Genomic DNA, 24,935 nt, shown 5'->3' with positions numbered 1-24,935 from the left:
CTACGCTTTTGAATGATGAAGCCCATGCAGAAGTGCAAAAAACTGCGGTTCAACGAGCGGCCACTTGAGGCTCCAAAAGGGAGCAATTCCCCTTGACCTCCATGTTAAAAAGATTAACTTTACAGCTTTATTAAACATGATTACAGTCTGGTACAAAAAACGATTCTGGTCTCAATAGTTTATTTCACTATTCATGACAACTGTACGGAGTTCTAGTTCATTCATTTATTTTTTCTTTATTTTTTCAACTCAATTTTTTTTTTTTAAATTCTGCATAATTAAGGGTGTTTCCGTGTTGAGTGGGCGTGTCTCAACGTCCATCCGCGTGTGGGCGGATGGCGACACTGGCTCCGCCCACTTCAGGCTTCATTATGGAGGTTCAGAATCCAATGTGACAGTCAGTGGTTCTAACCTGAAGACTGTCTGGTCCAAAAAGAATTATTATACTTGAGTCAGAGCGACTCTCCTTAGCTTCTTGTTTTTGTTGTTGTGGTTTTTTTAATGTGATTAGCTCAGATAATTCAGTTGAATTGTTTATTTGCACATATTATCTTTAATTGCTCCGATTTAAGTCTGATATTTGGCAGCTTGTTTAATTCTTGTGCAGAAGTAAGAAATACATTTTTCATGATTATATTCACAAATGCTCATTGTAAAAATCCTCATTTTCATGTACACAACGAGACGTCTGAAAGTATCGACATTGGTATCGGGATATTAGCCTTGGTATCACTTGGTATTGGACCAAAAAGATATAGCACATCCCTAACAGAGACAGTTTCATAAAGTATGCATACAAAGTATACAAAGAACAGTATACAAGAGGAACAATAATAATAACGTAAACCATAAAAGATGAAACAAGCCAGACATTATGTCAAACATTTACATGAAGGGTTGTCACTTTTTGTTCTCTAATTAACATCCTTCCAATAAACAACAAAACAGGGTTTTTATTGTTGAACTAAAACATTTTGCCAAAAATAAGAGCAAGTTTATTAGTAAAAAAAAAAACATCTTTGTTCTTGGGATGATTTATGGGAGCCAAATAATATATTTTCCTGACGTAAACAAACGTCTTTACAGAGATGCAAGTTTGCACAGAAACCTTTGATATGAGTACGATGCCAAAATATATGTAAATCACAAAAAGAGCAGTTTGAATTGATGCCTTTTTCTCACATCTCTATTAATTTTTCCATTTTGAACATAAAAATACACATTCACACATTTACATATAAGGTTATATTAACTAATGTATCTTAAAATACAAAATAGACAGATGATGGGGATTTAAAAAAATGGAACAAATATAGGAATAAAAATAAATACAATAATAATAATATAAATAAAAATTCTTTCCTTCTATTGGGGGTTGAAAGCACTTCTAACTCTTGTCATCTGATAATAATAATGATAATAATAATCAATAAATGGCTGCCAAATTTGATAGAACTTTCTTTACTGATGATTTTTCATTAAAAATGGATTGTCTCCAGCTCTAAATGCCTCATAACATCTGTCATACAATTTGAATAAGTTGGGACTGCCCTCTTTCTTTTTGTATTTATTTATTTTCTATTGTGTAATGAGAATGAGACAGTGAAAACGACAATACAGTGATGGTGCTGCGACATGGATAGACAAAACTAAGACAAAAAACAACAAACAAACAAAAAAAGAGGGAATAACAACATTTATGCATGTGTGTGTGCTTGTGTATTAGTTGCATCGTTACATAGATGATTATAGTGATATTTAAGACAGTAACAGTGATAATTACAGAGCTTATGATAATAATAGTGGTTATCAGATACTCAAGAGCAATAATAATAATTATAAAATGAAATGAATAAAGGTGAATAAGTATTTAGTAATAGTATTCAATAATATCAACTTATTTTTTTAATAATAATAGTAAAAAAAAACATAAAAATTCTGCATATAATATATTATAGAGAAGGGAGTAATGTAGCCTTTTGTTCCGTGGGCGTGGCCTGCGTAGAGGGGGGCGTATGCTCTAATGGGCGTGGTCACGCGGCGACGTCACGCATCGGTTTGTCCATGTCAACGCCAAAATAAAACGGGTAGGAAACTTTTCATGTGACCCATAGGTAGAAAAACACATGGCGGCGAAGACGCGGCGTGGCAACCGGAGGCTTTGTTCGCCGGGGCTGTGATGTTCGCTCGGTGTAGCGTTTTTAAAAAGCACCGGGGGCTGTTTTTTTTTTTGTTGTTTTTTTTGTCCTCCCTCCCCTCCCCTCCCCCCCCTCCCTCCCTCCCTCCTCTCTTCTTTCTTCTTTCTCCTGGGGTCGCCCCGGGGCTGCAGCTAACTAGCAACCGGGTGTAAGAAAGCGGAGAAGACGCCGGTCTGAACGGGAGCCTATCCGCCTACACAGACCTATGCGACGGCTAGCAGGTAACACGGCTCTCCTTCCACCTCCTCCACCTCCTCCTCCTTTTTTTGTTTAACCCCCCGTTTAGGTATTTAGACACTAACCAAAAAAAGCTCTCTATCTCACAACAACTTTCGCTGCCTTCTGACTTCTGGCTTGTTGCAACTCGCGTAACACTCGCGTATGTCACGTATTGCACGGTAATATTTCCTCAGAGCATAAAAGCAGAAGAAGAAGAAGCAGCGTTAATGACACATAAACCTTTTTCTATATTGCATTACCAGCTGCTGCTGCAGCTACGGCGGTGCAGGCTGCACAAGATCACAATTGTTATGCTAAACTGGAGCATCTGTGTCTGTTGCTTTTTTTTTCTTTCTCCTTCTTCTTTGAAATAATCACCGCCTCTCGTTCATCAGTATTCATGTCATGATCCGGACCCGATCGAGGGGCGTCGGTGTTTTTTTTTTTTACAGGCTGTGGCCGAGGAATCGCGCTCTGTTGACGGGGGCGAGTCGGACCCGAGTGGTGCGGTGTAGCAATGCGGTACGCGGGGGCCCGGTTTAGGTTTCCCAGCGAGGAAGGAGGGAAGAGGAGGAGGGAGGAAGGAGGTGGAGGGAGGAAGAGGGGATTGAATCGCTTTTTATTTATGTTCGGTTCGATATGTCCCGGGGTCATGGTTTGCTGACAGCAGCGGGATAGTCCGGTGGAAACAAGGTCAAACATAGGAAGGTGGAAGGTGGAAGGCGGAGAAGCACCTCTCCTGTCCGGGGCTGTCAACCGCAGTGTGGAGCCTCGTCCTCCTCCTCCTCCTCCTCCTCCTCCTCTTCCTCTCCTTCCTCCCTGCATGAACCAGGCTGAAGCCAGGTGAAGAATGCCAATGAATTATTCAGGCACATGCTGCATATGATCAGCCAGGAATGTGCACAGTAGCTGCTTCTTGTGGGACAATAAGAGAGTCTGTCTGTTTGGATGGATGGTGTGAAGAATGGGCCCCTCGTCTCAACAGCCTTCCCCTGGTTGGACCCGGGCAGCATCTACAGCACAGGTGTCCAGCATATGGCGCCAGAATTTTAGCCCTAATTAGTCCGCTGTTTTCAGCCAGAGAAGAGAGACCGAGGGCGAGGACCGAACAGCCGACGGACACGAGCCCAGATTGCACCTATTTTTCTGGAGGTGTTTCGTTTTTAAAGGGTTGTTTAGTCCTAATTTACTTCTTTGCACTAAAACGAATGGAAAAGTCTGTCCATTTTAGCTCAAACTGGCCTATACGTGCCCCCCCCCCGAACTGAAACGACTTGACAGCCCTTATCGAGAATGAAATTACATGAATTTAAAGTTCTGATGCATGTATTTGAAGTTTATTCTAACGCCACGCGGTTAAATTGGTTAGACGTTTACCCCGGAGTGGCTCTGAGCAAAGCGATAGGTTTCCTCCTTGTGGTGCTTTGTCTATAGGTGCCTTTTTGTGTTGACGGTGGACGTCTGAGGCTAAAAATAGACCTTAATGTCTACTGTAAATGCCTGCAGTGTCACATGCTGCCCCGGGGTTAACCTATTTGCGTTGAGGTTGTCGCTTTGTGAGACATATGGCGGCATATTATTATGTTATTATATCACGGGAGTTGTGCCACAGCCGGACGGTAACCTCTGCTTTGTGCGACCGTGTTTATCAGCAACGTGTAGTTTTGAACGTCTTGCATCATTTTCTCTGATTTAATCAGAATTGCTGTTCGTTTATCAGGACAGAGTCCAAACCGGCGCTGACGCAAGATATTCCAGCGGCTGATGTTACTAAAGAGCGAGTTAAAGGTCGTCGTGGGAGTGTAGTTTTGTATCCGGTGTTTCCCGTCCTCAGGTTTTTTCTTATATTTTTTTATTCTAATATGTGTTTCAGTTGCGCCCGAGGAAGAAGGAAGCTGGGACTCAAAAACCCGAAGGTCAAAGTTTGCAGTTCTCAGGACATGTTCTAGGACATGTCTCGATTTCACGCTCGCACGCGCCCACGCCAGAGTGTGGCATTTTAATATGTCAAATCCTGCTGTAAATCCGCCCCCTCCCGACTGCTGCGATGTTCAGTGTGCGTTAAAACCGCGGCGCGAATGGGAGGATGTCATTTGTGGCGGTGCTGTTGTTTAGCGCTGCTAGCCCACCGACAAAAATGGAAAGAAATGTCGGCGCAGCGCAGCACAATTCACAAAAACCACAGCCTCCGAAATGAAAACACGGTCGAATCAACAGCTCTGTTATTTTAATCAGACGGCGAAACGCCGTAACCTTCATGGAGATGCAGCGCCGGGCTTTATTTGTGGAATGCATTCGGTTTCACTGAGGCTATGCAGAAGGTCGTTAAGTTGTTGATGTCCTGGCAAACGCTGATGTTTAATGGTTCAGAACTGAGGTTAGACTCTTTTTTTTTTTTTTTTTTATGGCGAGTTTGTTCTCAAACATAAGCGAACGGAGGAAGCTGATAAGATTACACACTCGGCTGTAACATCGATCTCCTCCGAATGGACTCTCCGCCGGTGTCCTTTTTGTAAAGACGACTGGAACGTGCTGATTTTGCAGCTTTTGGAAACAAACTCGCGTTTCAGTCCGTCTCCTCTCTTATCCGCGTTTTTCGGCTCCGGCGGCTCCGAGGACGCGGATCCAGTCGGTTAATGATTCTCAGACAAAATCTGAGCAACTTTAAATAACACACACGTTATAATGATGATGATAATAATGAGCAGCATTGTTGGTGTAAAGTAAATCCTAAACATTTCTCCGTCTCATTAGCCGAAGCGCCGTTGCTTCATTTTGAAATCGGCTTTTCTTTCCTCGCTCGGGCTTTTGTTTTCTTCCCGAGGATTTGTCCGGTGTGTCCTAAACAACTCACTGTAATCCCCTTGCAAAATATGCATAATAATGGAGAGCTCTTATTCCAGCTCTGTGCCTCGTACTGTATTCACAACTTCTTCTTCTTTTTTTTTTTCCTGTTTCTGCCACTCTGCTTTTCTTCTCTCTGTTGCCCTCGACTCCGCTGCCTCTCATGTGCCTTTCATCTTCTCTTCCCGCTCTATGCCCGGCTTGTCTAAAGCTCTCATGTCACTTGCATTAGACAGCCCATGTCTTCGGCTTATAGTCCGTCCCCCCCCCGTCTCTTTTCCTTTCTTCTTTCCTTCGTGAACTGGGTGAACCACACAGGGTGCCGCTTCACCCTCTCAGCGCCGCCGCCGCCGCCTCGGTTTCTCTCCTGGTGCCGCCCGGGATGACTGACAGTCATCGATTGAACCTGTCCATGTGTATCACTCCCTGTGCGTCCGTTCCCCCCACCTCTCCCTTCCCCGTCTCCCCCCGTCCCGTCGTGTTTAGGTGAGTGATGGAGACAAGAGAGTTGACCGTGGTAGCTGGCAGCTTCGTGGGTTTCCAGCTCCTCTTCTCGGTGGTCAGCCCGCGGCTCTCCTCCGCCGTCTCGCCGGGGTACGGCCGGCTGCCTCCCACCAAGCTCAACGAGTGGAACTCCAGGTGCGTCACGACAAAACTGCTGCTTTCCCATCGTAAACACGATGCCTTCTCTGGAACCCCGTGAATTTCTTTTCATCTTCGAAGCGTGTGAAAACCTGTCAAAATGACTCAATGCCACCTTTAGTCAAATGAAGGCCTAGCAGGTACACCTGGGGATATTTTGGTAAGCTCCTCAAACAGTTAGGAAGGAGGCGTCCTATCTGGAAGTGGAAGGAGTGGCGAGCTCATATCAGTACCCCAATAATGCCAGAACCTCGTCCTGCTCGATGAAAGACGACAGCATCAAAGCTATTAGTACGTTCTGTTCCTCCAACACATCTTGCTGGAGTTTTCTTGTCGGCTGGTTGAGCTGCATATTTCCACAACAGGTGTATATGGACCCTTAGGGCTTTGCGGTATAGCAGTATTTTTTTTCGGTGTATGAATTTTTATTATACCAGCATACAGGTGTATTTGATGACACAGTGTCTGGAACACTGAGCCACGAGACGGGTGTTTCAAACCGGACCGTTTTCAAACACTGCCTCACTGCGAGGCGTGGTGAACATGGAAAGGTCCGAACAACGAAGCGGCAGAATGAGAGGAAAGGTGCTGTGTCGGTTGTTTATATTATTTTATTTTGAAAAATGACCCGCAGCTAAAGTTGTCCCCGGATATGCCATCCCCCAATTTGAGTTTTTAATGAGTGAGGAAAAAAACGTTGCGCGCAGGCTACAGTTATTACGGTAGCCGGACACGCTGCTATTGACATTAAAAAACATAGCATTTAAATATGAATAAATATGTCAGAGTAAATGAAACCGTAATCATCCCCATTTCTTCATTTCATCTTGAAAACATTTAATTCTTTTATTTATTTTTTTATCTCCGAGTTGTAAATCTCCCTGGATTTCCACATTAGCAGACGCCGCTAACACGGGCCCATGCAAACCTGTTTTTACTACTAGTGTGGGATTATTCTTTAATATTTATTCACCACACCAGTAAAAGAGTCCACCCTTAGTCAATCTACTGCATTAATTCCTCTCTCCACCAGTAGAAAATGTTGTGAACAGGTCATTATGCATAAAAAAATACTAAAAAATACTGTGATATAAGTTTTTGGCCTTACCGCCCGGCCCTGCAGGGTCCACACCTCTACACCGTAGCAGGTAGCGTTGGTTTAAGCATTTGTACTAATGATCTGGCCCGTTGCCACTGTTTTCTTATTCCGCCACTAAAATGCAAGTCATCTATGTTGAGTTTATCTCTGTACTTCAAATTAAGGCAGTTAAAACTGATTAGCTCAGGTTGTAACAACCAAAGGTGGGAAGATGTCTGAGCAGATTATGTTTTGGTGATATGGAAAGGTGGAGTTTTATTACGGTCTACGAGCTAAAGCCCCATCCAGATAAGTGGCGTATCTCTTCCTGTCTTTATCTTATTTGTTTGGGTTTATCAGTGGTTGACATACCAGCTTGAAGGTGCACAACTACCATACCCACACTTTAACATAACATTGGTTACACATTGTATCCCCGGATTCCACGAGTGCAGACGTAGCAAATTGCCGTATTGTGTCACACTTCCCCTCGATGCGGTTGTGTAACAATACAAAGTCATTAAGTCCTGACCTCTCTCTCGGTGATGCCCCTCTGTTGAGCTGGACCCTGATGCGCCTCGGGCCAACTCATGCAGCTGTGACGTGAACAGCAGCCGGAGCGGTTTCAGGTTTCAAAGCAGGATCCTCAGGGGTGAAGTTCAGAGGGCAGTCATTAGTTGTTGCACAACATTTTTCGCTGCCTCTCCGTTATACTCATTTTTTTAACCATTTCTTAAAAACAGCCCTTCAGTCGTACGAGCAAAGTTTACATTAGCTCTAATTGAAAGAACAGAGTGCATTGACCAAGAAGTCTGAAAGAAGTCAAAGGCACTGATGGTTCACTTTAGAGTGGTCTTGCATAACAGCCAGTGTGTTGTTTATGTAACCACATCTTAAGTGCAAGGAGAGGAGGGTGAAAGCGTTTCAAATGCAGCCTAGTTTTGCACAAAAGGAGCGCCAACATCATTTGTATTGCACGTAAGAAGTGACTTGTCAGTGCACAACAAGCTGCGAGAGTCACAGCAGCGAACTTCCTCCATGGCTGTTCCATACTTAGACACCGGAGGACGGTAATAACAGGGTCAGGCGGTAGTCGGTCTGTCGAGGCAGCTTTGGCCTGTGGACTGAGGCCGCCGCGGCCCACAGTGCTGCACAGCGACGGCGGAGTAACTGTGATTCTGGTGGAGGGAAGATAAGAGCCTCTGGAGTATCTCTTCACTGGCCCAGATAACCACTCCAAAGGTCAGGGGTGATGCTGTCTCAGGCCTGATTAAAAAGAACTGACTCTCCCTGACACACAGGGGAAACCGCAGACGTAATTACACGGTATAAAAAGCTGATTACGCCATTATTACTTCCAGCTCCTGACTGTAACACTTTCCGTCTGTCGTCATGTTTGACTTCTGTGTTTGTGTCCAGGTTGGTGTCGACCGTGCACGCCTTGATCGTGGGATTGTTCTGTTTGTACATCTTGTGGTTCGATGACGCGGTCAACGCCAACCCTGTCTGGTAAGGAAGTTTAAAAATGGTTATTCAAAAACGAAACGAGTTGCCAACATTCAACACATGGGATGTGACATGGTTCTGTGCTCACTGTGAATGCTAGGTAAGGTAGACTTCAGATAGCAGGGGTGGGAGGAGGAGGTGGGGAGTTAGTGAACGTTGGTCGGGGTCGGTAGTTAAAACCTTTTGGAAAAGATGGCGCCGCCTTCATCAGAGTGAAAGGAGGATGTGGAGAGAGTGGATCTTGAGTGTCAGCGGAGCCTCCAGAGAGATGTGGAGTCAGTGGATTTATACCTTTGATTTTTTGTCTTTCACTCTCTTTCCCTTACTGCTCACTGTCTCATTTGCATCAACGAACGCCTCACCCCCCTCGTTCCTTTCTCTGTTTCGACATCTCAATCAGTCGCCTGAGACCTGTCTCCACAGATGTCTCCCCTGTTTTATTTCTCTCACTTCTGCACTCATTCTTACCACTTCCTTCCTCCCTTCCTCCCTCCTCTTCTCTCTCCTGATTGCCCTCTGTTTCGCTTCCTCTCTGGCCGTCTAGCTCGACTAGAATCCCATCAACAAGACTCCTTTTCATCGCAAACAACAGCAGCCTTCTGCCCCCACCGCTCCCCACCCCCCCTCTGTCTATCTCTACACCAGCCAGCCCTCGGCGAGCCTCCTCCTGCCTCTAGCTGTACGTTGTAGCCCACATATCTGGCTGTCGAATCAGGTCCCTTGTTCTTATTGTCTCTCTGTTGGCCATGCTCATGGAGCGAAGAAAAAGAAAAAGTAGGGGTAGCTGCAGGCGGGTCCCTCCCTCTTTCTGCTAACAGTTCAACGTTCAGGTGCTTAGCATCTCAGCCCTCCTTTCCAAGCCTCTTTGTCTTTCCGGACAGGATTTTCTTTGCCCCTTCAGCTCCCACGAGAATAAAGGTGGCAGCCGTTTCTTTGCCGCAATGGCTCCTGCTCATTAATTAAAGCTCCAGCTTTGAGCCTTATTTCTTCACACCGGCGCCCGACGCCTGAAAGCTCTTCTGGTTGCAGCACGCCAGCAGCGCGAGCATTAATTCTACAGTCAATCTGATTGTGTTACAGCATCATTAAGACCTGTCACACAGCAGCATTGTTCTCTCTCTCTGCCGGTCTCAATGGCGCTGGAGTGGCCGGACCGTTGGAAAGCCGTATTGTTTGCGGCTGCTGCTCAGCCTCTTTTCAGGGTGTCATTCCGGCTGGCAGCCCTGCCTTAGCTGTTATCATAATCCATTCAGTCAACGAGGCCTCGCCTCCGCTGCCACTTTTCCTCGATTGGCTCATCTGGACTTGAACGTAACATGTGCGCGACTCTGTGAAGAGAATAGAGGAGCAAGTCGTCGGCGTTGGCTCGAGGTCGACCTCGTGGAAACGCTTCAACGACGATGAAGACGTTGGACCCGGTTTTTATTCCCGGGGTTGTTAAACTTATATGACAACTTTCCTTAGCTGCCAGTTCAACTCGATAAACGGCTTCCGTCTTCGTGAACGCTCTCGATTGTGTGACAGTCAGAAAAAAATGCAACCCGGCAGACAAAAGACGAGTCTCACAGCACAAAGCTTGAATTGCTGCTGTTGCTGCTTGAATTGTAGGCGCGTCACCCGCCTGTGGCATCCACCTGCCCTTCAGCGGCTCCGCGAGGATTTCCCACACACTTCTTTTCTGGTTTGCCTCCTCCTGTGCGGGAGCTTTTTTCCCCAGAAGTATTTTGTCACATCATGAAATCCTGGTCCTTAATTCCCAAAGCTGTCACGCTCCATTTGGGGGCGACCCAAAGAAGAGACGAAGCCGCTGAGATGAGTTTGTGAAATGAAAACTCAGTTAAGGAGTCTGCAAGAAAAATGAGAATATTGTTCTTGTGACTCATCAGAGAATGGACATGGGCCTCCTGAAGGTGTCCTGTGGTGTCCTTTAGAGCTTGGAGTAAAGCTGCTGTTCGTGCTCGTCAAAATGCGCCCAATTGAGGTGGTTTCGGGGTAACGGGTGAGGATTCACTGGGCAGCAGGAAGGAGATCCAGAACTTGGTGAAGGGATTGTACTGTACACCTCAGCAGGCCTAGAACGTCTAGGGATCCCAAAAAAGGAACTCAAATGCAGAACATCTTGACTTTCTTGTTTGGCCTGTTGTCACCTAGATCTAAACTTAGATATGAAGATGAATGAATGGATGAACAAATGGGAGCCAGTTGGGCAAAGTTGGGCATTGTGACGTGACTTGACGTCAATCTTTGTACCAAGCAGAAACTGATAGTTTCGATATTACCCGTCTTGCATTTCCAGTAGTTTAAAGCACTAGAGAAGTAATGACTGTGCCAAGTTGTGCTCCTGCTATTTTCCAATAAATACATCGATAAGAGTGATTCCTGCATGACGCCCACTGAGTCAGCATCGCATCACTCCTCGTGTAAAAGTCTTCATATCCCTTTCCACGTCAAATTCCAGCACACGGAGAGGACAGCGTGGGTTTACTGTATATTTAATTAAGTGAAGCCGGATCTCGTTGATGTGATTATCCAAAAGCCTCCGGCGATGGCAGGCTGCAGCCGAGAGCGTTCGACTATCACCCTATCGCTTAGGTTGGGTGAAACCCAGACTGATATTTGCTTGGCGCTTTTCTAAGTGCAGTGGTAAAATGATCCAAGTGATCAGTTAACAGAAGGAGAGCACTCTCTTCTGAAGCGGGAATCTGACGGGACGAAAAAAAGTCGGAGAAAAAGACATTTAATGTGTCATTAACATGCCGGTGAGAAACTGCTGATTTTTAAATTTCTGGATGTACAGTAGGTATATCTTTCTATTGTTCCGACTCCGTGACCTGCACCTTAAAAACGGTTTAGTCCAGGGTCGTCTCATGCGTAAGGCGAGCTCCTGTACAACAGATGTGTGCGATGGGTTTTAGTGGGCATGTTATACAGTACGTGTGTTGCGAGGTCCCGTTACACAAGCGGTCAACCAGCCATTTGCCAAATGATACTTGTGACCGATACCGGGATCGGATGTCCGTCGAGGCGGAGACACCTCCATTGTTATTTCCAAACAGATGTCATTTGCAAAGACACCTAACGGCCGCCGGGGCACGGTCACGGCTCCACGGCTCCACGGGGTCAGAAACGCTCTCAGAGATGAGGAAGCAAATAACGTCAGGGCTGTTTACAACTTTAGAGCCACTTCTCTACACACTCTTCACCATGAGTGTGTTGGGGGTTAATTCAGACAGCTTAATATTTTTTCTCCAGCAGTAAGCAGCCCCCCCCCCATGGTTTGTTTACCCTAAACGTGGTGTCGTAATGGCCGTGTTGAAAGTTCATTTACGCTGTTCTTTGTTGTTCCACAGGGGCGACCCCAGTCTCGTCAAACTGAACGTAGCCATAACCTGTGGTTACCTTGTTTATGGTATGAATATTTCTTCTTACTTCACACAAACAATGACTGTGCAGCCTGTATTTCCTGCACTTTTTATGATAGGAAATGCCCTAACCTGCTATTACGTGCAATTTCATCTGTGATTTCAGATGCTTTAAATGGACCAATATGTGTATTTTCTACTCTTTGTTTATTTAAATTCAAATCCATGTCTACTCTTTGGTTTTCATGGCATTTTCAGTTTGTATTAAAGCAAAACGTGCGTTGTTTATTAGATTAAAGTTAACAGTACACATCCTGTTCATCACGTACTTCCCTTGCCTTTGTATTAGGATGATTTTTTCCCCTTCCTTACATTATCTGGCCCAGCCTTCCTCTTTCATTGTCCGCTGGCGTAGCCGCTGCTCTTTGCCTTTTAAAGACAGTCTTGCACGATCATCCTCCCAGGCGTTCTGCCAGCGCTCTGACCAGTGTCTGCCTCTGTTCCGTAGACCTTGTGCTGCTGGCGTGTAACTGGAGCACGATGGGGGACAGCTTTTTTGTCTGCCACCACTTGGCGGCGCTCTATGCCTACGGATACGTGCTGGTGAGTCCACCGTCCGCCCTCCAAAGTCCCAGAGCGTCCCGGTCTTCGCAACTGGCTCGGTCATGTGTTTACGTGTGTGTTTTGGTCTTTTGCAGACACGTGGCGTGCTTCCCTACTTTGCCAATTTCCGTCTAATTTCAGAGCTGTCCACGCCGTTCGTGAACCAGAGGTGAGTCGGCCCGAACGACGTCTCATTTGTCGGCGCGTCCCGCGACGGAAAGCACGTCTTCCTCCGTGACGTTTCGCCTTTTCTCTCCGCAGGTGGTTCTTCGAGGCGTTGAAGTTCCCCCGCTCGCACCGGATGGTAGTGCTAAACGGCGTCGCCATGGCTGTGGTGTTCTTCCTGGTGCGCATCGCCGTCATGCCGTCCTACTGGGTGAGCGTGTTCGCCACTTTCGGCACCGCCGACTTCGAGCGGCTGGGTTTGGGCGCCCAGGTGGCCTGGATCACCTCCTGCATCGCCCTGGACATCTTGAACACTATCTGGATGTATAAGATCTCCCGCGGCTGCTACAAGGTGATGACGGGGAGGGGGGGCCGAAAGGTTAAGGAGGGAGCGGAGGCGGCGGCGTCCTCCTCCTCGGACAAGAAGCACGCCAACAACCACACGGACTAAAAAGGATATGCAGGCACAGACGTGAGCAGGAAGGGAGGCTGGAGGCCCAGGAACTTGCAGCCTCCTCTTTTTGCTACATCCTCAGCGTCCCCTCCCACTCCCACCCTCAGTCTCAGCCCTTGATCTCCCAGTAGTCGGCCGGCGGACTGGACCCGGCGTCCTCAGGTTCTGGCCGACGCGAGACAAGGAGCTCTTTGACTCACTCAAGCACCAGCGTTTGCAGCCTCACTGACTAGTATCCAGATTAGTATCCTGCTGGGTGATAGCTGTCGGTCGCAGACGACAAGGTAGAGCTCACAAGCACAGTTTTAACACCGCCTGTTACTCACCTCTCCCGTTCACCGCCACCTCCTCCTCCTCCTCCTCCGCCGCCGCCACTACAGCCGCCGCCGCCGCCGCCGCCCCTCTCTCATCTCCCCTCAAGCCTCCTCTCACACTCAGCCAAAGCCCAATCCTCTGAAGTGCCTGTGGAAAACAGGAAAGCAATAACAGCGGAGGAGTAAAGGTCACTAAGTCAAACAAGAGTTCAGCCCCTTCAGAAGACGCCGCCGCTCCCGAGCCGCCGTCTCTCGTCCCCGTCCCCCCCTCCCGTCCACGCTCGAGAAGACCCGGGAGCGCGAGGGACTCTCACATCAGACCCGCGTGGTGTTTGTCGATCTATAGGGCTCTTGTCTTAAACTCATCAAACCTCACAAAAAGAGACAGAAAAACACCATAATGCCTCTTCAACAGTATCACCTGCTGTGGCCTCCGTGTAAACAAGTGGCGCCTATCTCTATCACCAGCCATGCCCCTCCAAACTCTTTCTAATTCGGATTACGTGATCAGAACGCTAGGAATATGCACGCGGGAGAGGCGAAGACGCCCCCCGACGTCCTTTGTGTCTCGCAGGACAGGTTTTGCCTCGTCAGTATTCACCTCGTCGGCATCGCTGTTGTTTTTTTTTTTGGTTTTTACGTCCATTGCAACCCTCTGCCTCACTGGGTAGGGCTCCGCTATCCAGCTCAAACGTTTTCGTTCTACCTCTCCCCCCTGCCTTACAAAAGACGTCGTCCGTTCCGTCCTCATGAGTTCAATCTGCAGCTTTTTTCTTTCTTTCTTTTTCTTTTTTTTTTTTTGTGATTTTCATCCTTCAAATTGCTGTCTGCCCATGCATTCTGCTCATCTCCAGCCGATGAAACAGAGCGGCACCACTTACATCACAAACTGTGTCCAGTCAGTGTAAACTCCCCCAGAGGCATTTTCTTCTTCTTCTTCTTCTACTTCTATTTATCTCAACCCTAATCGAGGAACCGAGTTGGGAAAAGTTCCATTTATTATTTTGTCCACATGTTGTTGCACAGCGTGGCGTGCAGTCTGTACACTGTATCAGGTGCCCTTAAAAAAAAAAAAAAAGCAAACAAACAAACAACTAAACCACCACCATGGTGCTCGTCCTTTTGCAGAATGTCAGCAACGGGAATGCTAGCAATATTTCTTTTTCCCTCCCCCCCAAAGTCCCCCATCGAATAATCATTCAGACGATCTGCGATAACGAAACGCATGTTTTATTTCTCTGTGTATACTGTATATCATCACTGTAGCGCATGGTACGACCGACGTACTCCTGTGATGCCTTAGTGAATAATAGTCGAGGTAGATGAACAACATCTAAATATTAATCACATTAATCAAATGCTTAAAAAGGGGTCTGTCTTCCGGAATATGGTTTCCCTCTCAGAGCATACTCGAAGCATGTACGTGTTGTAGTTTGGATTATTTCTCTCCGCCCTGCACGTCTGTACAGCGTACTGTATGGCTAACTCACATGTTACCACATTCTCTCATGTGGCAGCCGGCATTACTTGGTTTTATTCATTAATTCTTCTCTGCTGTCTGCAGACTCTAACAGTTACATAGCTGATATATCACAGCGGACAGAAACACAGGGGCTGTTGGAGAGAGTATACTTGCATGTTTTCCGCGCGTTTTCCGCTTTGCTTAAAAAAGCGGCGTTACAGCGGTTTAGCGATGTCGGACGCGTTTTTCAAAAAGCGGGTGCAGCTGAACTGGAGATTTGAGTCAGGTTACTTGTCAAGTGTAGCACAAATGTTGACAAAAACAGAAAAAGTGGCATATGAATTGTGAATTTTTCCTTTTGAGGAATGTTAATTTTTTCATCGCTTCACACAGAATTGATATTTGTCTCCGAAGCGATTGTGACATTTCAAAAAATTTTTCCGTTTTACTGAACTTAAACATGGCTGAAATCGCCGTGATGTCACCTGAAGGATTCTTGAAGAGCGGTTTTCGAAGCTCAGTGCGGTGGCTCCAGTCGTCGCCATCTTGCTAATTCAAAAATGAGCAAATAAGCGAAACTGAGCAGGCGCGGGATAGACAGCTAGCGACCTAGCTTATTATACGTAACTTTTTAGTTTTGAGTTCTACAAAAAAAAATTAAAAATTACCCAAAACATGAATGGAGAAATTGGCTAAACAGACAAAAAAGTTTATGGGAACTGACTCAGTTGTGGAGCCAGCCTCAAGTGGCCATTCGAGGAACTGCAGTTTTTGGTAATTTTTTTTTTTTGTTTTTTTTGTTTTTTTTCGCACCGGTTTCATTTTTCAGACCTGGAGCTTGCCCCTTGGTTTCCACTCCTATTTTGTGAATGGAAGGGCACTTAATTAATCACGCATGCATCAATCTGCCTTGAACGCTAACCGTTTGAGTTCATTATGCTACTAGCGTCTAACGCAGCTTGGTAATGCCAAATAGGGATGAGGCGTGAGCTCCAGAGGTCTGGTAATAGTGCAGACGTATCGCTTTCATCCCGACTCAGGTAACATTTCTTGAGGCAGTCTGTCTGTTTGTTTTGGAGCCGAGCTTTTATTTTGACACCGCCGGCTGATCAAATAGCCTCTGATTGTCTCATATTAGTCTTTGCATCTCTAGTTCTAATAGTCTGAGAATGTCCGGTGGTATTTTCACTGTGGAAATAGATAAAGCACACTCCCCGAGGAGCAGTAAACGCTGTGATCTCCTGTGTTTCTGTCTGTCACCACATCGGAGGGGCTACAGTATCTTGTGCCTTTACACGAAAAAAAAAACCAACAGTGGATGTGATGCAGTCGGATTTGGATTCGCATGAACTTTCTAACGTGTTACCAAGTGATTATCTCCTATACTCGTGTGTATATATTTTTCTATAACCTGCCTGCACAATGATTAATCCGGCCAAGTATTATAATCCAAAGCGTATCCCTCACAGGGAGCCTGTTTTGCGTAGCTCTCCTGAATGTTGTGATGGGTAACTTAGTGGCATTAAGATCTCACGAGATGATGGCGAATGGAAATATATATTTTTTACATGAGCTCTTTAGACGTAGTTTATGGGAAGGCTAACATCTCACTTCTCCGGCCTCCTAAACTCAAAGCTGTGAATATTCAGAGAAACTAAAGATTGCGGGAGACGACTTTTCCGGAGACCTCTGGTCTCTTTGCACAAAGTTGAAAGTACAGATATAAAACTTTACTGTATGTTGCGCGACCCGGATGTCGGCAAACTGGACACACAAGAGTTTTTGTACTCGTCAGGGTTTTCTACAGAATATATTCCAAGATCTGATATTTGTCTCACGCACTCAGAGGCAGTTTGGAAATTGACAGTTTAAAAAAAAAAAAGAAGAAGAAGAAGAGTTTGATTTGGCTGCTATTACAAGGCCATGATCTGTGATATGTATCTTATTATCAGGTTAGAACAACCAAATTGCCTCTGGTTATTTGAAGAGGCCGCTGTTCATTATATCAAGTAATAACAAACATTTAAATATATCTCAAAAAGGTATATACATATAAATATGTATGTATATTCGAATCACCTTAATACTCCATCCTGTGATGTGAATAATTGCACCCGAAATTGGTATTTAAAAAGAATAATTTATAGGTTTTTCTTAAATGTCCTGATTTCAAATGTGATCCAAGGCGTACAGCGAACTAAATCTCAAGGATGACAACGTTTGTATAATAGGAAAAAAAAAGGTTGATTGTATGAACTGATAATCAAATGACTTGCCAGTTTTCTTCTTTTCTCCTGTGAATGACTCATTCGAGGTGGCTTCCGTCTCCTCCTCGTCTTTTAATGCAATGCAATTTCTTGTTCTACTCTTTTCTTTTGTTTGTTTGTTTGTTTCTTTTCTTTTTTTCCCCTCCGGAGATTTTAATGTGAAACAGGCGACACTATACGCAGACGACGTCGTCCTCGTCGCCGTCTGAGCATTTACCTTGTGACTCGGGGTCTGTTGTCGTCGTCGTTGTTGTTGTTCTTGTTGTCTACGATGACCACTACTAATGATCACGTTAATTGTAGTGCTGAAAGCTGAGACTTACTTGAAAGTGTTGTTCTTCAATAAAGTTGAAGACGAGAGAAAAATGGATGGTGGGCTTTTATTTTGACTTTTGTGCAAAAGTTTACCCTCTTCGGCTTACCGAGTCATTCGTCATTCGCTGGGAGCAACTACTGGACTACTGGAAGCTGGCACCTCGGCTCCGTCTCATTCATTTCTTTTAAATCACCGGTGTCAAACTCAATTTAGTTCAGGGACCACATGCAGCGCAATTTGATCTCAAGGGGGCCGATCCAGTAACATAGTAACACAAAAACCTCTAAATAATGAAAAATCCAGATGTTTTCCTTTTGTCTCAGAGCAAAGAAGTGTGTCTGTAACTCATAGGTATTCAACAGGGGGTCCGTGACCCCCAGGGGGTCTGCAGCGATACAGCAGAGGGGTCGCAAAATCTTTGGTTGATTATACATTTTTTATATATTTTCCCGCACAAATTTAAATTTCTTTAAATACACATTAACATGAATCCAATATGTGTTAGTAAAGGGATAAATGGAGGCAGAAGACATTACGTTTATGTCAGTTATGTTTGTCCTAACCACTGCTAGCACACAGATACACAAATTTGCTCATGTGTAAACACATTATATATACAAATATCTAAGCTGTGGCTTTTATACTTTTTGAGCTTTAGCGCTCTTGAACATTGTCAGTGTTCATATTGTATGAATCTATACAATCATGTGGACTTTTTAATCATGATATGTCAAAATATTGATTAACAATTAATGATATTTAATCGCGATTAATCATATTTTTTAGTGTGGCAGTCAAACGGTTAATGCAAAATGATAATAATAATCTCTCCATCAGTTTGGGGATCCATGGCCTGGAAAAACGTTGAAGACCTCTGCTTTAACTAAAATGTTTTATGTACCATTTGAAATCTCTTCAGACAAAAAGTACACATTGCTGCCATCTGCTGTTTAGTTCTTGGTAAAACCTTGAGTGGACAAAATAGAAATATCACTTACTTTCATTGGAAAGACTGCAGTTAATATCTTTTTATTCACACTTTCACACAAAAATTCATCCCACAGGCCAGATTGGACCCTCTTACAGCCCGGTTTTGGCCCACAGGATGCATGTTTTACACTCCTGCTTTTAAATCGTGTTTGTGAGTGAGGAAAATAATGGAGATATTCGAGGGGGTGGAAAAAAAGGAAAAACCTAAGTGCAGACATTCAAACTGAGATGAAAGGCTAAAAAAACAGGCATGCCTGAAATAGATCTGGAGATATGAAGGAGCTCGGAGAGTGAGAGATTTGTTCTGAGCCTCCGCAGGTCTTATTGAAACCATCTCCTGTGTGTGAGCGAGTCGGTCAAGGGGCTTGGTCAGGGAGTCTGTGCCTGAGGAGCTTTACCAAACATGGTCACATAACTCAATGAAAATTTCCTCTTGCTACTACAGCACACTTTCATAGTGGGCTGAATGTCATCACGTTTTGTACGTAGGGGAAACACACCTGCGTCTTACATAAACACGACATCTGTCTTTGTTCAATTCGACGCGGCATATGTTGGCGATTCTCGAAGGCAGCAGCCGCCGCCTCTTCGGTGTGTTTGCTCTGTGTCAGATGTTTGTTTGGAAGACGTTTTAACTAGATGAATTTTACCTCTCTTCCCCCTCCTGGTACGCACCGCAATCCGGTGCGCGGTATTGAGCAAGTAATAGAGATGTAAAAATAAACAGATCAGAAGCATATGGCTATTTCAGGAGGAATTTATATGTTAGACCTTTCCCAGACTTGGAGAAACAAAAACACGCATTAAAAAAGAAAAAAAAAAAAATCAACATACCAGACTTGGAAGGAGCTATAAACAGATCTCATTTTACAAGGTGCTTAAACCCTTGACAGGAGCTGATTAAAACGACTTTAGGACCGGCTCGTTAACGAGCAGCACCCAAGTGTCACCGCCGACCTCAGCCAAAGGTGTCACGAGCCTGTGAGTAAGAGCCAAGATTAGGAGGTGTGAAGAGAACTAAAAGCCCAGGAACGAGGGAGATTTACTGCAGATTCACATACAGTGATCAGGCATAACATTATATTATCCTAATATTGTGTAGGTGTCCTTCATCCCACCAAGAACAGCTGAGGCTCATCAGAGAATGGACATGGGTCTTCCAAGGGTGTCCGAGAAGCAGAATGTTGTTAGTGGGGTGTGTGTGTGTGGGGGGTCCTATGGAGGGGCCTCTGTGGATCATCCCACACATAGTCGATGAGTTTGGGATTTAGAGAATTTGAAGGCCAGGTCAATACTTCGTGCTGTTTTTCATTAGTTTATTTTTTTGAGTGGTTTCTAAATGAGTTCTTCTGAATGCCAGATCCAAAAGTTTCCCAGAACACCAAATAGTCACAAGATAGTCGTTGTTATAAACTTCTTCTGAGATGACAAATTTTTTCTTGGGGTGTCTCCTCCCAGATCTGGACCATCTTAGCTGCTGAATAGTGGATGGACCGAAACATTAAGTGTTTTACTTGCTTTTGGTCAGACTAACCAGGGGGCTAATCAGGGGTTGGTATCAAAACCCTTTATCCTCCAGGAAATGCCTACATAGTTTCGCCAATTAAGGCCGGCATTGCCAGGAGGAAGAACCCACTGCAACAGTGTAGGGTCGGGCAATGGATACAAGGATCCCGATACCTAATTGCAGTCGGGATGCTGTTAACCCACCACCGAAACCAGTCATGTTGAATGATGTTACGTCTCTAGACTGGAATTGAAGCCACAGCAAATTTCTCACCTTAATTTGTTGGTCTGTTTGTGTTGTTGTGTGACTTTAGTGTATTAACGCGTATTGGGCCCTAGCTCTAGTTGAGGCAGACCATGAGGTCATGCCTAGCCGGATTTATGGTTGTGAGTCATCAAATCTACTTTTCGACGTGGCTCCTTAAACTAAATACCGTCCAAGAAATGTAACTATATGCTGCATTTCCTAGGTTCTTGCACGAGTGTAAACCAAACTTTGGCCAACCCTCATTATTTGATAACTCAGCTAAGGCCACCCATTAGCAAATCTTGTTGAGGGCGACTTATTTAAGCTTTCTTAGCCTTTGTACATTTGCTGTTTCATCCACCTCATCCTTTAATGGTATTTGATCTTAACCAACATCACTTCACTATCAGCTTCTTTGTTCTGTGCCCCGAAGGCTTTCCTAGGCCAGGCTTTCCATGTAGGCACAATAAGGTTCAGGGTGGTCCAAGCCACACCGCCAAAATCATTCACTAAAATTGCAAATTATTTCTTTGACTGAGGTGTTCCCGAGTAAACTCTTGCACAACATCCTGTAGAAAATACACTGATTGTGGATGAATACCTCATACAACCTGACCAATTATCCCTTAAAGAGCAGTTTAAGCCTCAGTTGAAGTCCAAACACGGCAAAGGCTTGAAATGTCTGTTGAAGCGTAGTTGATTAGCTGTGCTTGGATTGCCTGTTGAAGTAAAAATGCGATGGAAATCCAAGCACTGAAAGGAGTTGAAGTAAATTATGTGTGAACACTGGAGGCTGGATAATCAAACCTAAAATGGATTGACGTGCTATTGGTCCAACGGAAAGGAGTTGTAATGTGAGTTGAGGTAAAGGAAGAGATGAAAGCAATGGAAACGTAAGAGCGATAGCTGAATGGAGTATAGCAAAATTGAATTAAGTTGATGAAGAACACTGGAAAAGTAAGGCATGCGACTTCATTCTTAAAGTATATGGTAAGCAAGAAGTTCAAATTCCGGTCGCGTCAATAGCTGCACTTCCATAAGAAAAGAAAATAACAGCGATATTTCTGAAAATTTGTTAAAGTTCAATTGCAATATGTACGTGTTGCTATTGAAAGGTGTTTTTCGAAACGAGCTGTAACTCTCATTAAAAATCTCATCTCGCCAGATTTCACTTTGAGGAAAATCGACTTCAAATGAGCTGGTTACTTGACCCCCTGCATCATCTCCAGTATCAGGGAAATGTGAAAAATGTTTTAGCTTGAGATATTTGAGAAAATGTTTCCGTTACCTTTTTTTTTTATTGCAATATTTAGGTTTTTGTAGGGGGACGTGTCGCCACAAGAGGAAGAAGATGAAGGGTCTGAACAACTGAAGCTACAGGACTTTGAAGAGGAGCAGAAGTCAACACAAATTCTTCTTTAGTGAATGTAAGTACACCGTTAGTATTAGAAGACGGTATTTCCTATATGAGTAAAACTATCATTGTCAGTCATTCTCTGACACTGGCTTGCTAAAATGTTTGAACAACTCTTCCATGAAACATTTCTTTGGAGGCAAAATTTGAACCTATTTCTGATCCAAGCTCAAAATTCTACTCATCACTATCATGATTTATCGAAAAGAAAAGGCTGAAAACCAGGGTAATCGGACTCATACAAGTCCAATTCATCCAAGTACGGGTAAGTAAGGTCATTACGGACAAGAAATTATGTGATTTAGTTTGGGAGTTCTTGCAGCTCCTTTTCGACACGTCAACCGCGCAGAACTTTTTTCTCAAGTGGTGTCCGGTTACTATTCTGTGAATGGTCCGAATTTGGAAGTGGCTGTGGTTAATGCGGAAAAGTGGAAGTGCTAGCAGCCACTCTGTGAGCTCCCAGATGTTAATGTTTGCAGTGTGACCGCTAATTAAACCCCTACTCCCACATCTTTAAGATACTTGTATTAAACATCTTCAAGAAACTCCAATCCAGCAGCCTTTTTGGATATACCATAACCTGGATGAGCGAGAACCTTCACAGACATATTTCCACTAGCAAATTTCAGAGTTGTTTTGAGGTTCTACTTTGATTTAGTCTTACTGGGACCGAACAAATGCAGATTTTCCCCAATAGGCCTAGTTTTAGCCTATATGGTCACTATCAAAAAATTTGGGATGGTTCTCGGTGATCCAGATTACAGACTGTATCACTCGTTTGAGGGTTACATTTTTGGAGACGTTTCATCCAGAGGGGAGTTTTGGGGTTTCATTTTGAACATCTGTGGGTTGTTCCCACTTGAAACTCACATGGCCACGGTCTGCCAACAATCCAATACCCGCCAACAACAAGAAGATTAACCTTTGATAGTATGGCCTTGATCATTGTTAATGGTTCCTAATAATCTGTTGATGATGACCAGAGTTACTGTATCTGTTCATTGTCAAACTGTAGTTTCCCTGCAGGTGAAATTTGTAAATCTTCGCTTCGACTCCCATCTGTTGCAGAGTTACCAGAGGGTTCTTGGAGTCGTCGGTTTTTGCTCATGGGCTGAATTCTCTGCAGTTCTGGACAAATCGTCAGTCACCAGAAATGATTTGTTGCCAATTTTCAAGGGTGTATTTAATGTATTTTAAAGGTGGATAAATATACCCACACTTTGGAATGGATCATTTTCATTCATTTATTTAAACTATCGCATGTTAGGTTTCCCACAAAGAGCAGCGGTTTGCTCGAGTATACAACTCAAAAAGAGGTCCTGTCCAAATGCACCATGTTGAAAATGTCCAAACAACGTTTTCTCACGACTTTAACAAGCGAAAGCTGTTGAAGTGTCATTGAAAATGTGATGAAGAAATCCCTTCCGTCAGCTAATAAACTTGGGTCACATTTTTGAGGTTTGCTGAAGAAGCTGAAAGACCGGCATCCAGAAGAATAGAAAAATATTCCACAAATTCTCCTTATGTATAATCAGATGTCACTGTCTGGGGATTGAATGGGGCTGAGATGAAGCCTGTGGTTTTACTGACCAAATCCAGGTTTGTTTGAAGCTTCCTGTCCTACTGTAGCGACAGGTTGGAATTATAATGCCATGAACTCAGCCCCCGGAGCTCGTCGGTGCTGGATCTTGAGGCCTTCTACCATAAATAGCCAGACAGAGTGGAGTGAGGAGAGGGGTCGGTGGGTGGGTGGATGGGTGGGTGGAGGGACGGACGAATGGACGGCTCGCTGTGGAAATGCCCTTCTGAGCTTCGGCTCCAATCCCCTCCTTTTCTTTCCCTTTCTGTGTCAGAGCCCTTGAAACTTTCAGTCTAAATGACTCGCCCTCAGTATAAACACGCAGTCAACCCTCCAGCCATCCAAGATGTTTCTTCAAATTATTTATCGTCTCACTTTGAGTCACTCTCTCTGATATGGGCCGTGTTTGTACAGTACAGTGTGTTTCGGCCTGGTTAGAAATCAGAAACTGTAAATCACCGAACATTAAAGTGCTCCTTTGTTTGGATCGGCGGGTTTTTACCATCTGAGCGTAAAACCATGAAACACATACGGCCGTTTAAAGTGAAATTATTATAAATACAAAGTGCATTATAACACAATTTATTATCCTTAAATAAGTACTCCTTAGCTCACCTGCTACCTTCTACAAGACAATAAACGCACCCAGAAGTAGCACCTATTAACCTGTTAGATAAACCGGGGCCAACGTAAACAGGAAAAGACAAAGCCTGAAGTAAATATCTGTTATTTTTAGTGTGAGGGATTCCTCTTTCATAAGACATTACATCTCTCTCTTGCTCTCCCAGCCAGCTCAGGCCCTTCCCTTCTCCCATCATGCCCAAATAAAGTGTCCGAATTCCATGTGTGTGCCTCTTCTTCTCTCTGTGAGATGTTTATAAGACCCTTGCTTGGTGCATGTGTGCGAGGGAATGCGACTGTGCATAAATGAGCATGACTCCTGGCTCCTGTAAAAAAAATAAAAAAAGATTTATGCAGAATTCTGTATTCCAGCTGGCTGTTTATGGTAATCCGTCGACATTTGACATGATCTTGTTCCCCGTTGCAAATTATGAGGATAAAACATTCACCGTGGTGGTGGTGGCGGCGGTGGTAGTCCGAGGCAGAGGTTTAAGCGGTTTGATTAAGGTCCGTCATAACGTGTCTGCTCGCTCTTTTATTGGACTCGGTGATTTACTGGTCGCCGGTGCACAACGGGGCCATAATGCGCCGGGGTGACGAGTTCAAATTGCGTGCAAACAAATTTTTGCCGTGCACTTTCAATGTATTCAAAAAGATTTCTGGTGGATAAGTAGGGAACGTGTTTATAATATTCAGAGTTTCGGTGTGCGACTTTTACAAGTAAACAAACATCCGTTGCATTCGTGCAATGCTCACTGAGGAAATTAGCACTTTTTACGTCCATTGTCTGTGGTATTCCAGAGTAGGCGCACTCGTGGCATTGCAGCTAGGGCTATGGTGCACGTCCAACGAAAAAAACAAGGAAGCGTCCAAGGAATGTTTCTGATGTTTAAAACAGAAAGTCTCTAATCAGAACAAGCTAAACGGATGGTAAGAACAAATACTACTACCTCCAGAAAGCCTCAGGACTGAGTAAATGGTAAATGGTCTTGTGTTTATATAGTGTTTTTCTATCCGTTGGTACCTATTAGTAACAAAAATACTGACAAATTTCCATTGATTTTATTATTTAGGTGGAGTGAATGGATTTGTCCAGGGTGCACCCTGCCCATTGCCCGATGACAGCTGGGATAGGCTCCAGCCCCCCC

At 44.6% G+C, this 24,935-nt stretch overlaps 1 protein-coding gene across 1 annotated transcript; it reads left to right on the top strand.

Moving 5' to 3' along the window:
• The first annotated feature begins 2,047 nt into the window (after positions 1 to 2,047).
• tlcd4b (TLC domain containing 4b) lies at positions 2,048 to 17,484 on the top strand. The gene is made up of 7 exons (XM_047571646.1): positions 2,048 to 2,419; positions 5,748 to 5,900; positions 8,401 to 8,490; positions 11,838 to 11,896; positions 12,358 to 12,452; positions 12,548 to 12,621; positions 12,714 to 17,484. The coding sequence occupies exons 2-7, from the start codon at positions 5,755 to 5,757 to the stop codon at positions 13,066 to 13,068; spliced, it is 819 nt and encodes a 272-aa protein (XP_047427602.1). The 5' UTR covers positions 2,048 to 2,419; positions 5,748 to 5,754; the 3' UTR covers positions 13,069 to 17,484.
• The last annotated feature ends 7,451 nt before the right edge of the window (positions 17,485 to 24,935 follow it).

Source organism: Mugil cephalus, chromosome 20 (genome assembly GCF_022458985.1).
Source record: "Mugil cephalus isolate CIBA_MC_2020 chromosome 20, CIBA_Mcephalus_1.1, whole genome shotgun sequence".
Classification (NCBI taxonomy): Eukaryota; Metazoa; Chordata; class Actinopteri; order Mugiliformes; family Mugilidae; genus Mugil; species Mugil cephalus.
This window is presented reverse-complemented; position numbering and strand designations above follow the sequence as displayed.